At 44.6% G+C, this 14,337-nt stretch overlaps 1 protein-coding gene across 1 annotated transcript in view; it reads right to left on the reverse strand.

Annotated features, from left to right (window-relative positions):
* Nucleotides 1–459: 459 nt before the first annotated feature.
* TRIP13 (thyroid hormone receptor interactor 13) overlaps nt 460–14,337 on the reverse strand; it is a 193,184-nt gene continuing 179,306 nt past the window's right edge. The window contains 1 exon segment of the mRNA XM_029589932.1: nt 460–685. Coding sequence (XP_029445792.1) covers nt 593–685 — 93 coding nt within the window. The 3' untranslated portion in view covers nt 460–592.

Genomic DNA, 14,337 nt, shown 5'->3' on the forward strand with positions numbered 1-14,337 from the left:
CCATTTTGCAATAAGAAAGAGGTTGTGGGAAAAGAGCACAATTAAGGGGAGCGAGCCTAGAAAAGAGAGGGAGCACAAGCAAAGGGAGGAGGAGGAGGAGGAACCGAAAGAGCATGCAGAAGAGGTGGGAAAGGGAGCTGAGAGAGATTTAGACCAAGGAGGAAAGAAAGAGAACAAACAAGGGTGAGAAGAGAAGATCCTGGGAATTTCTGTGTTGTACTCACCCTGAAATAAATATGCAAGGTGGAAGTAGTACATGATAGGTGCTAATGACAGCAGGAACATATCATTTACAAAGTAAAGAGAAGGAAACAGGAAGAGAATCAATTAGTTGGTGATACCAACCTGTAGGACAAGTGTCTCAGTGTCCGCACTGCAACTTGAAAATCCTGATCAAGTTTTCCTTTACTCTCTAACCATTCCCCCATCCCCAAAGATGGCAATCTCGGAGTAAACAAGTCTGGCAAAAGAAATTTATTTGTCTTAGCGCAGTTGGGCTTGAAATTTCATGCCCTGCTTACACATAAAATTTGTTGTTGAAAAATGATAAAATATCAACATGAAGAAATACAATTAGAATATTTTAACAAGGTCAAATATCTGCCAGTTTTTTCCTTTCTTCGAACTGCTTGTCTACTGCGAGTGAGAGCGCTTGAAGGAACTTCTCAATAGTAACTGTAGGAGACTGAAAACAAACAGAAAATAATTTGATCAGTAATGACACATTTATGTGGATAAAAAACAGAGAAGGAATAACTTCAAAAGCAAGCATAACTGCTGTAAAACTAGAGGTTATGATATGAAATTCCAAGAGGAAAGATTCAGGAACAATTTCAGGAAATATTTCTTCATGGAAGGGGTGGTGGTGGATGCATGGAATGCTCTCATGGAAGAGGTGGTAAGATTAGAACGGTAATGGAATTCAAAAGAGCACGAGACAAACACAGAGGATCTCTGAGAGTTTGAGAATGGACATGAAGAAACGTGGTAACTTTTCTGCTACATCTATAGTTTATATTTAGGTTTGGGGGGTGGCCTGCATGGAGTGGCAGTTGCAACTACCCGTAACAGAAGGCTTGGGGGGTGGCCTGCGTGGTGCAGCAGTTGTTACCACCCTAAAACTAAACTTAAAAAAAAAAAATTAAAAAGAAATTGCTGGGCAGATTGGATAGACTATTTTGGTCTTTATCTGCCTTCATTCTCTATGTTACTAAATCATCTGAGTATGGAACCTGATTTTTTTTTTTTTTTTACTTTACTGCAAAGAGAAAATAAATTAATTTGATATTGTTAGATGGGTACCTGTTGAAATGCTGAGTGCCAACAAAAAGACAGCATCTAATTAGATATAGCTGCATAAACTGTGAAGACTAGTCACAATTTTGTATTCATTCATCCCACATTGTAGTTTCATTATACCTTAAATAAAATGCACACTCCTAATATATACACATAATTATGGTATAGTGAATATTCAGCAACAAACCTCCACATTTGAAAATATTAGCCAAGTGAAATTAGAAACTGTAGCGTATTAGACAGTGTAATATTGACACCTGTGTTACCTCTAATGTGAGTGGTTGTACAGAACAATCCCAGTGCTGTGCATAATTTATTTTTGTAGTATCATACCAGTGTGGGGCCTATTACCACTGATGATGGTGGTCACAACTTGCACATAAAGAGGAACACTACCATAGAAAGAAAGAGAATTATATATGATTTATACCAGATAATATGAAGATTCATGTCCAGTTCTTACTATCAGATCTGTCCATAAATAATTCTGCCATAAGAAGTGATTTCTTATAATAAAGTAATGTTCTTTTGATGAAAATACATAATCCAAATTGTGTTAAAAATTGTTTAAGATGTTTCTGTTTTGCACAGCTACATAGCTTGTGACTACTACTATGCAGGCAAGTCTTGACTGTTTTACAAACTCACTGATATTTTTAAACTGATGATGTACAGGGCATTTGCTAACAATTAATTCCAGCACCTCTAAGCTCTTAATCAACTGTCATTAAGGAAATTGCTGCTTTTTGTAAGCTGCTTCTACTGTTGCTTCCAGCATCCTCAGGCCCTCCTGGAATTCATGTGAGATGTCAAGGAAGCTTTAAAGTTAGATCCTAAACTGCTAGTGGCAACAAACTTCCTTTCAGCCTTGAACTTGTTTTCATTTATATTTATTCTATTACTTACTTGTTTCTCTCTCCAGTCTGCCCTTACACCACTCTGGTTTTAGGCTCAGTTTGTTTTGTATTTGCTCTGGGTTAGTCAAGGAATATGGTCTATTTTGATCTTGTTTGCTAATACAAACAACGGTCAGCCAAGAGGAACTGAAACTTCATCAGGAACCCCAGGATTTGAACCGGAGGACATCAGTATCTGAGGCAATAGAGCTAAAGGACTACAAGGAAAGCAAAAACCCCCATGTATATATGTTTATATAGTCTCTCTGGGACCCCTCTCCCCCCTGTCAGGGATCTATAATTGGAACAAGAGACGGTGGAGTCCTAATGAGGAGTACGATGTAAGACCAGAAGGACCAGACAGGCCTTTGCTGGTGCGATGGCTCACATATCTGTTTTGCCTAACTCCTGGTAGCTGATGTCTGGATTGCTTTCCTTGGATCTGACCCGTTGACTACTGTGCCTGCTCCCAGACAACTTGTCCCAGTCCTTCTGGCCTGAACTCTGTATTTTGAATAACCAGAGGCATTTAGAACATCACTATAATGAACACTGGAATACAAAGTGTATGGAAGAGAGGACCTACCTACTGAAACTGACAGCAGAACCTGAGGGTAATCTGAGGGTAATCAAGGAAGAGAGAGGAAGGAGAAGATAGAAAGGACTATACTTTTTTTTTTTTTTTAAAGTGGGAAAACAACCAAATGCCTCATTAATTCTCTGTGACCCCAAAGAATTAAGGGACATTTGGGAAATGAGGGATCCCAAACCAAGTTATTTGCGACTCCTCTCTCCCCTTCTCTACACATATCCAAAACTTGCTATAACGTGCCATTTTTTTCTTTATAATATCACCAAAACCTGTTCCTTCCTTTCTGAACACACTACCAGAACCCTTCTCCACTGTCTCATCTCCTCATGCTTGGACTATTGCAACCTGCTCCTCATAGGTCTCCCAGCACGTTATCTCTCCACTACAATCTGTCCTAAATTCAGCTGTGTGACTTTTCTTTCGCCAAAGTTGCTACACCTATATAACCCTTTTTCTGAAGTCGCTATGTTGGCTCCCTATCCGTTCCCACATACAGTTCAAACTCCTCTTACTCACCTACATGTGCCTTCACTCTGCAGCTCCTCACTAGCTCTCCTCTTATCTCTTTCTATACTCCTCCTCATACACTCTGCTCATCAGACAAGTCACTCCTATCTATAGCCTTCTCTTTTACTGCTAATTCCCAACTCTGTGCTTTCCACCTGGCTGCCCCATGTGCTTGGAATAGACTTCCTGAGCTGGTGCATCATGCTCCCTCTCTCGCCTTTTTAAATTCCATCTTTTTGAGGCTGCTTTTAAATCTTAAGCCTGATTGTCCACTTTAAGTCTCTAATTGTAACCATTGTCTTACTATATGAAACTGCAAGTCTTTTGACCTGTATATTTTTCTTGCTTAGACTGTAAGCTCTGCTGAGCAAGGACTGCCTCTTATGTTTTTGTACAGCATTGCATATGTTGAGTAGCACTACAGAAATGTGAAATAGTAGTAAGAGTTATGCAATCAAGACTCCTTGTTTATTTTTAATTATTTTTGGAATATTTTTATCATTCGTTTGTAATGAAAGTGTACAGTACATTGTGTAGTTCAGTAAAACAAACTCCTATTTTAATGCATTTTGATTTCTATTTTCTAGACAGCAGAATGTGAAAAATCAACAATGATGTGAAGACTTTTTATGAGACACTGTATTTAGCAAAACATGAGGATCATGTATAAGTACTATGTATTAGTCTCGGAATGCAGTTTGCCAAATCAGAAACATGCTCCTTAAACTAGGCAAAAATTGAATTTTTGGTTTATATTGTCTTCCCTAGGGGTTCACAGATGGAGCCCAAGAAGACACTGGAATTGTTAATTTGATTTATATTCCACCTTTTGTGGCACTTCAAAGAGGAATACATTCAGATACTGTAGATATTTCCCTATCTCCAAGGGTTTACATTATAAGTTTATATCTGAGCCCTTTATAAATTCTCCAGTTATATACACCCCCTGATGAAGCTGTCTTAGGCAGATAAAACAAGGATCCTTGTTGGGGGGATTCAAGAAGGGAACTTATATTAAAGATGATGAGCCTGAAGGTTGGAGAGAAACAAGGCCACAACAAGTGCAGTTGCTTGAGTTGCATCCCATATAATAAGGGGCTAGAAGGAGGTGGGGAAGAAAGGAGGAGGGGGATGGTGGGGATAGGGACGGAAGAAGGGATGGGAGGGGGAGAGATTAATAAATAAAACGTAGTGGCATAGGGAACAAGAACCAATAGGAAGAGCTGAGAATGGAGTGACTTCAGGAAGCTTCTATTAAAACAGCTGCGAGCTTGCAGTTGTTCCTCTTCTCCTTTCTCCCACGAGTGGCTTTGTTTTTTGGCGATCCTCCTACCTGTGCGGTGTATAGGAGGCCTGCTCCTTGTAATAAGTCCACCCGCTTTGAGATGGTGCATGAGCTTGCAGGTCATTTGCGGACTGTTGCGGAAGCAGGCAGGCACTCCTTAGGATCTTTGACACCTATTAAAGGCAGGCAGAGGCCTTTAGTTGTCTCTTTGTCTGGTGATCCCATACGATAATAATAAAGATAATCATAAGATAAAATGATGGCGATCCAGATACTATTATCAGGGGGATCGTAAATATTTATTAACGCAGTGTGCATGCATGCAGTCTGATATGAAGGGAAAGTGCAGTTGCTTACCTGTAACAGGTGTTCTCCTAGGACAGCACGATGTTAGTCCTCACATGTGGGCGACATCATCTGATGGAAGTCGGCATGGAAAACCTTTGTGCAAGTTTCTAGAAGCTTTGACCAGCACACTGAGCATGCTCAGCCTGCTGCTATCCGCGTGTCCACACGAAGACCCCCTTCAGTCTCGTAACAGATAAAAATAAGAGTGAAAAAACAAAACAAACCAGAAGGAGAACCCAACTCCATGGGGAGGCAGGTGGGATTCCTGAGGACTAACATCCTGTTGTCCTAGGAGAACACCTGTTACAGGTAAGCAACTGCACTTTCTCAGGATGGTAGTCCTCACATGTGAGTGAATACCAAGCTCCAGACTGTCCCTGTTAACAGGAGAAACCAACAGCAACCGACCAAGGTGCCAACGGGCACCACAACAACTGTGGCGCGGTGGGTCGGTAGGGGACTGTCTGGTTCTCACAAGAAGCATGAACAGGAAGAGTTGGATTCAGGTCTGGAACAGGCTGTGCAGGACGGATTGATAGAAGGCATTGTCCTGACACCCATCTTTGTCCAAGCAGTAATGAGCCGCAAATGTGTGACAAGAACTCCAGGTTGCGGCTTGGCAAATTTCAACGATGAGGACTGCATGCAAATGAGCCACTGACATTGCCATAGCCTGAAGAGTAAGCCTTTACTTTGCCTGCACATAGCAGAAGGCGATGCAATCCGCCAGTCAGTTAGACAAGGTCTGTGTACTCACCGCTGCTCCAAGCCTGTTAGTATCAAAGAACACAAAGAGCTGAGTGGACTGCCTGTGGCCAGCTGTGTGGTCTAAATAGAAAGCCAAGGCCCTTTTGCAGTCCAAGCTATGAACAGCCCGTTCCCCTGGGTGGGAATGAGGCCTCGGAAAAAAGGTGGTTAAAACAATAGACTGATTGAGGTGGAAATCAGTCACAACCTTGGGCAGAAATTTACTATGCGTACGCAAGACCACATGATCGTGGAAGAACCTCATGTATGACTGGTATGTAACCAGAGCCTGAACTCACTGATTCTACGAGCCAAAGAAATCGCCACCAGGAATATAACTTTCCAGGTGAGGAACATCAGATTGCAGCGGCTCAAAGGGAGGGCACATGAGCTGTGCCAGGAGGATGTTGAGGTCCCAGGATGCAACAGGAGGCTGAAGAGGGGGCTTCAGCTGGAGGAGGCCCTGCATGAAATGGCCTATTAAAGGCTGCACCGAAACGGGTGTGCCAGCGACATCCCGATGGTACGCACTGACAGCACTAAGGTGAATCCTGACCACGTCTGTTTGAAGCCCGGACTCGGAGAGGTGCACAGATAGTCCAACAACTGGGGGAGGGGACATGAGAAAGGATCCAAGTCATGCCCCGCACACCAGATGGAAAATCTTTCCCACTTTAAGCTGTAGGACTTCTTGGTGGAAGGCTTCTGAGATGCCACCAGTACCTGAGAGACATAGTCCGAGAGTGGCAAAGGCTGCAGAATTACGCTCTCAACATCCAAGCTGTCAGAGCCAACGCTCAGAGGTTCAGGTGGTGCAGGGTGCCCTGATTCTGGGAGATGAGATCGGATGCTGTCCCCAGCCGGACAGCATCCCCGGATGCTGTCCCCAGCCGAAACAGACCTGTAGGAGCCAAAAGGATGCCACAAGTATCATGGTCCCCCTCTGTCCTGTAGAAGCTTCAGCAATGTCTTGAAGAGGAGAAGTAGAGGAGGGTACGCATATAGCAGGCCTCTCCCCCAGTGGAGGGAGAAGGCATCGCAGGCTGGATGCCTGCCCCCCTGACAGCAGGGGAGCAGAACTTGCTCACTTTGTGGCTGTGAGGGGAGACGAAAAGGTCCACATCCGGCTTACCCCACCAGCGAAACAACTTGGCCAATATTCGTGAGGCTGCCAGCACGTTCAATGCCCCGGCAGGTATGTGGCCCGCAAGGACATCCCCTGTGACCAGGTCTCCACTTGCACCGCCTCCAGACAAAACAGGAACAAGCCCATGCTGCCCTGTTTGTTGATATACCACATTGATACTTGGTTGTCCATCTGAATCAGGACTTCCTTGTACAACAACTGGTCTCTGAACACAGACAAGGCACAATGGATCGCCCAAGCTACAGAAGTTTATTTTGACAGTGAGCTTCGGAGGTGGTCCAGAGACCCTGCATGTGGATACCATTCACATGGGCTCCTCAGCCCTGAGGAGAGGCAATGGTGGTAAGGATCACTGAGGTAGTACAACTTGGAAGGAAAGTCTCCTTTCCAAGTTGGAGAGATCTTCCCACCAGGAAAGAGACCCTCTCGGAGGATCCGTGACTGCAACACGGGTCTCGAGCACTTGGGAGGCTTGTTGCCATTGGGACTGCAAGGTCCATTGAGCCCACTGTATGCACAAGTGGGCGAGAGGGGTCACATGGATGGAAGCCCCATGTGGCCTAGCAGACGGTGAGTGGATATCTGCTGGCTGTTCCGGACAAGGGTGGCCAGCGAGGCGAGGAAGAAAGCCTGATCCCTGGGCAAAAATGCTTTTGCCTGCGCCATTATCCAGTCTGGCTCCTATGAAGTCCAGCTGAGGAGACGGACAGAGATGAGACTTGGGGTAGTAATAACAAACCGTAAAGTCTGCAACAACTGCACTGTCAGGGTCAGAGCACTCAGGGTCCGGCGCATAAACCTCTCTTGACCAACCAGTCATCTAGGTACAGGAATACATGCACTGACCGATGCCTGAGATAGGTGGCCACGACTGCTAGGCATTTGGTGAAAACGCGGGGGGCTGAAGCCAGCCCGAAGGGCAGCATCCTTTACTGGTAATGGGCCTTCCCCATCACAAAACTGAGGTACTTCCAGTGTCCGGGTAAAATGGCTATGTGAGCATAAGCCTCTTTGAGATCGAGGGAGTAGAGCCAGTCTCCTCTTCTGAGGAGTCGAAACAGCATGCCCAGACAGACCATCTTGAACTTTTCTCTTGCGAGAAACTTGTTCAACACCCTGAGGTAGAGGATGGGGCGAAAGCCGCCATTCCTTTTCTGATTGAGGAAATACCTTGAATAGAACCCTCAACCCTGATAATGGTGAGGGACTGGTTCTACTGCGCTCACTACAAGGACGGCGGAGAGTTCCATCTGTTGGGTGGGCGAACCCCACGATGGACAAGGGGGAGAGGCCTCTGGGAGCTGACTGAAGTTTAGAAGGTACCGCTGACGGATGATAACAAGGACCTAGCGGTCCAACGTGATCTCTTCCCAGCGATGGATGAAGCCAAAGAGCCTGCCTCCTACTGGGGGATCTGGTGTCAGGGGTACGGATCAACTGACTTCCGCTCCTTTGCTGCCAGTCAAAACCCCGTGGCCGAGGCTTGCTGGGGCGCTGGTTGGGGCCTTTGAGCTCGCTGTTGGCGAGGGCGGCCCCTGGAGTTGGTGCGAGGCCTATGAGCCCTGGAGGCTGGAGTATAATATTTCCTCAGAAAGCACAACGGAAGCCGATCCAATTTTGCAATATAGCAACCAGAAGAAGACGGATCAGTAAAAATGATTATTTATCACAGTATGTATGCCCAACTCTGGCCGAGTTTCGCTCTGTGTTTAGACCTGCCTCAGGGGCTACTGTGGTGCTGTTTCAATATTTTTATGAAAGAAATGCGCACACGGTCCCTTTTCACAAGATATCACCGAAATGGTTACAGAGTGGCATTTCCTATAGAGCGATATGAGAAAGGCTGAACTCATGAATGTGTTTGAGGATTTGTTCTAAATTATCAAAGTAAAGAAATGTAAGGATACAGATATATCAACAGTGTAACCATTTCGGGAGGATCAGGTCTTTTTTAGGGTGGACTCCACGGTGGGGGTCTGTGCAGTTTCTCGAATCCCATGGCTTGTTGCACCAAACAGGTGGCATCAGCCTTTCTGCTGATGGGGGAGATAGAAAGCAGAGTTGCTTACCTGTAACAGGTGTTCTCACAGGACAGCAGGATGTTAGTCTTCACATATGGGTGACATTATCTGATGGAGCCAATCACGGAATACTTTTGTCAAAGTTTCTAGAACTTTGACTGGCACCTACTGGGCAATAACCCTGCATCCAGCAGGGGTCTCCCTTATGTATAGCAAAAAAGAGCGTGCGAAAAATAACATAATAAATCGCAAGCGTACCCAACTCCGTGGGGTGGCGGGTGGGTTTCGTGAGAAATTACCTCTTACCTGATAATTTTATTTTCTTTAATAAGGACAGATTAATCCACATCAGTGGGTTATGCACCTCTACCAGCAGATGTAGATGGAGCAAAGCTGAAGTCATGGTATATACACCCCTGCCCCGGCATCAGCCCACCAGTATTTTCTGCAAAAGCCAACTGTAGACAACTAAAGAATACATGATCATAACCATTATGACAACCATTCAAACACTCAGTTAACAGGAAAACATTGTTAGACAAGGAGTGTAATATTACTAATCTAGAGACTGGATTTGACGCTTACTAGTAATCCCTGGAAACACAGCCACTAAGGAGGCCAATAGCACCACCATCTGGCAGCCAAGGGCAGGAAAGTGGAATAATTTGTCCTCATTAAAGAAAAGAAAATTATCAGGTATGTAGTAATTTCTTCATTTGGACAGGTTAATCCACATCATTGGGTTGTACCAAAGCTACTCCCGAACAGGGTAGGAGGCTGCCCACGGTCCAATTAACACTGCACACGCCAAAGTCGCGTTTTCCTGGGCCTGCACCTCCAGGTGATAATGCCTGGAAGTTGTGTAAGAAAAACAAGTTGCAGCTCAGCAAATCTCGACGGAAGACAACCATCTAATCTCCGCCCATGATATTGCCTGAGCCCTAATGGAATGAGTGCTAACCTACAAACAGTAGAAAGTACTGCCCATCAATAGAGACTGAATAAATATACACACACCACAAGGGCTTGCCGTTCACCCCCCTATCTCTCATGAAGCTTTCACTAGAAGTTGGGTATTTGGAAAACCAATCTTAACCCTGAACCCTCACCAATGCATCTGAGGGAGAGGGGATGGGATTGAGAGAGGGGGAAGTGACTGAGGGAAGGGGAGGGAGGTGAGAGTGAGGGGGAGGGAGGCAGTAGGAGACAGAGGGTGAGTAAGACCGAGTGGGCGGAAGAGGGAGAGTGAACAAGGGGAAGGAGTGAGGGAGAAAAAGTGTTGAAAGGTGCTGTGTTCAAAAATAAGTGGGATGCAAGTGGGATGCAATAAGAGTGGGAAGTGGAGGGATGGTATCTGATGATCTGAAGGTGCCAAACAGGTGGATAAGGTGATGGCAAAAGCGATGGCAAAAGCCAGAACAAGGAGTGGTCACCAGAAAAAGGGAGGTGATATCCCACCGTATAGGTCTCTGGAAAGACCTCATTTGAATAATGTATACAGATCTGGAAGCCGCAGTCCAGATCTGTATACAGACTGCCACTATCTGTCAGTCCAGATAGTGGCATCTAAAATGGCATTGCTCAGTGATCTTTATTGTAAAGCTCATGAGGATGGATTTAAGGATGTAAATAATATGTATACCCTGGAGGAGAAGTGAATTATGATAGAGAATTAAATACCTCAGCGGTATCTTTAGCTCTCCGCCCGCCCTCTTATGCGTGGAACCTGCCACCGAGGCAAAAAAAAAAGGGCTAAACCTCAGTCTGTAATTTTTTATTCTGTGGAATATAAAATATAAACACAGAGTCTAGTTTTTTGTTTTTCCACGTTCTGGATACCAGCACTTTCCTCCCTCCATCTCTGTCTGCTCTGTTTGGCTCTCTCTCTGGTGTCTTACAGCCTGCCAGCTCCTATCAGCCAGTCTTTCATCCCCAGGCGCCATCTTGCAGCATGTGACGTCAGGCACGCGCGTTCAGTACGGGCGTGCGTGACCTCACGGCGTTCGTCCATACGCTTCGCAGGCTTGAGCGCCCAAATTGATGGGCCCCCAAGTCAGCAAAAGCGTATGAACGGGCGTGCGTGACCTCACGGCGTTCGCCCATACGCTTCGCAGGCTTGAGCGCCCAAATTGACGGGCCCCCAAGTCAGCAAAAGCGTATGAACGGGCGTGCGTGACGTCACGTTCAATACGGGCGTGCGTTCCTCAATCTTCGCCGGCGGGGGCCGCTGGAAGCCGCTTTCGCCGCCGGCTGACCCCCGGGCTGAAAGAAAAGTAAGTTTACTTTGCTTACACTTACACTTTACATGTCTAGCACTTTTCGCCTGCAATGATTCGGGATTTTTTGGTTTAGGTTTAGGTTTTCTTTGGTTTAATTCAGGATCCACTTCCTGGTACCTGTCATTTCAGTTGACATTTGAAATGACAGGTACCAGCGCACCCGGGATACTGTATAGGCACTGAATATACCGCCTATACAGTAAAAAGGGTTGCGCTTCATGGACGCGCGTTGGACACGGGTTGGACGCGGCTTGCATTTGCAAGCAATTTAAATAGAGTATCGAGCGGTATGTGATCCGAACTGTGCGTGCGGCGCACGAGGGTACGCCCGGCACTGCCACACTCTTTCTATCGCGTCCTTGCTGTATCGAGCTGCTAACTAGGAAATGGCTGCTCCACATCCACATACGCAGCCGTGAAACCTTAATCCAGCGGGCTATGGTAGCCCATGACGCTAGCTCACCCTGTTTACTCCCACTCGAGTATAAACAGCTGGCCCATTTTCCTGAGAGGTTTAGAAACCTCCCATACCTGAAGATTTGCTGCTTGACATCCAAGGTCCGTAGCAGGCTATATTCCTCCACCTCTCTCTCCTTGTCCAGAGTTGGCAAGGATCGATTTTTTCTAGTGAAATACGAAACCCACTCATTTTTACTGCTCAGAGTCCAAATTCTTAAGTGTTCATTATTTCCATGTACTTAACTAGTGGTTACCGCTCATCAGTCCTGTTACTTAGCTGTTCATTATTTAGCTGCTCCTTGTTCCCAACATGGCCGGGTTTCGTATTAAATCCTTCAACAGGGTGAAAGCATGCCAAACAGAAGAAACTTCTCCAGCTCTTCAGCTGTGCGGAATTACCGATTACAAAACATGAGCGGGGAAAAATGAATGGGATCAACTAATGCCAGTGACCAAGAGGTTCTGGCATTATAATTAAAAATTGTAATCACGGTGCTGAGACACATTGAGATTAGCAAACATTTTTCACAGTAATAATATTTTTTATGAGACACACAAAGCAATTTAATATGGGTGGATAGTGGTATGTTGATGATTATAATAAATTTATGTGGGTAACCTGGATGGTACCTATATAACAACATTGTATATGAAACTATCACCTTCCTCTCTTAAAATTTTTCAAGATAATTCGTTAATTCCTACAACAGGAATTTCAAAGTTGGGATTAAAGGGTTTTTTGGTTTTTTTTTTTATATACAAGCTGGTTTCATATGGGTTCGACTATTTGGATTTTCAGGCAGCTTATGACAAAGTCCTTCACAAGAGGCTTCTAAGAAAACTAAAAAGTCATGGGAAAGGGATGATGTCCTTCTGTAGATTTCAAACAGTTTAAAAGACAGGAAACTGAGAGTAGGATTAAATGGTCAGTTTTCTTAGTGGAAAAAGATAAACAGTGGAGTGCCTCAGGGATCTGTACTTGGACCAGTGATTTTTAATATATTTATAAATGATCTGAAAAGGGGTATGATGAGTGAGGTGATCAAATTTGTAGATGACACAAAAAATTCAGAGTAGTTAAATCATGAGTGGATTGTGATAAATTGCAGAAGGACCTTGCAAAATGGAAGGTTGTTGTCCAAATGGTAGATGAAATTTAAATGTGGATAAATGCAAGGTGATGCATGGAGGGAAAAATAACCAATGTTGTAGTTACACGATGATAGCTTTCATTTTAGGAGTTACCACATAGGAAAAGGCTCAGTGTGCTGTGGTGGTCAAAAAAGCAAAAAGAATGTTAGCCATTATTAAGAAGGGAATGATGAATACAATGGAGAATCTAATAATACCTTTGCATCGCTCCATATTGAGCCAACACCTTGAATGTGCAATTCTGTTTGCCGCATCTTAAAAAAAGATAAAGCTGCACTGCAGAAGGTACAGAGAAGGGCGACCAAAATGATAAAGGGCATGGATCGGTTTCCCTATGAAGAAAGGCTAAAAAGATTAGGGCTGTTCAGCTTGGCTGAGGGGGAGATATTATAGAGGTCTATAAAATCATGAAAGGACTTGAACTGGTAAATATGAATTTATTTACTCTTTCCAATAATACAAGATCTAGGGGACATTCCATGAAGTTAGCAAGTAGCATATTTAAAACAAATTGGAGAAAATTCTTTTTCACTCAACGCACAATTAAACTTTGTAGTTCATTGCCAAAGGATGTGGTTAACACTGTTAATGTAGCTGGGTTTAAAAAAGGTTCGGATAAGTTCCTAGAGAAGGCTATAAAATGTTATTAATCATGCTGCTTAGGGAATAGCCACTGCTTATTACCAGCATCAGTAGCATGGAATCTAGTTAATGTTTGGGCATTTGCCAGGTAATTGTAGCGTGGACTGGCCATTATGGGAAACAGGATGCTGGTATTTATGGGCCTCTGTCTGAACCAGTGAGGCAACTTATGTTCTTAAGTGGGAATAATGCTATGATCTGTAAGAAGAAAGGCTGAGTGTGTGTCTATGCTTCAGCCTAAGAAAGCTGCTTGGCTATTACACAGAATGGAAAAAAGAACAGGGTTTATTTTGAGGAAGCCTCTGGGGCTTCAGGTCTCTCAGGTTCTTAAGATATTCCCAATGCTCTTTGAATTGAAACTTATCCTTGAAGGGGAGCTTTCTTAGCCGAGATTTAGACTAGGAATCCGCCAACCAGTTGCCAAGTTAAAGCAACGTCCTGGCTGTAATGAAAGAAGCCACATTTCTGGATGAGATGCAAGCAGACATCGTAGAGAGAGTCTGTTAAACAAGCTGCTGCAAACTCCATTCTGGCTGCTTCTGTTCTCTTGGAGCTGCTGAATCCACCCAAAAAGTGTGTACCCCAACATAATGCTGCGGATGGAAACTTGGACAAGCGGAGCCAAGGTAGAAAGGAGTTGCTTCAACGGAAGTCCTATTTTATAATTCTGTGGATTCTTGAGAAAGGTGTTGCCCCCTCAACTGGAATTGTAGTCCTTCTGGTGACCACTACATCTACTTTAGATAAACAACCTCTGCACCAATTCCTGAGAAAGAGAATATAACTTGAGAAGACTCTTGACCTCCCTAAGACCACTTTCAGGGACCTCCCACTCTGCCAACACCATCTCTTTGACCTCTAAATGGAAGGGAAAGGCCCTGAAGAAGTTTCAAGCCCCTTGTTAATAGGGTCCCAAGCAGGAGGCTCCTCAATCCTAGAATCCGCACTCCAAAGACAAGACAC

The sequence above is a fragment of the Rhinatrema bivittatum genome, chromosome 2 (assembly GCF_901001135.1).
Source record: "Rhinatrema bivittatum chromosome 2, aRhiBiv1.1, whole genome shotgun sequence".
Classification (NCBI taxonomy): domain Eukaryota; kingdom Metazoa; phylum Chordata; class Amphibia; order Gymnophiona; family Rhinatrematidae; genus Rhinatrema; species Rhinatrema bivittatum.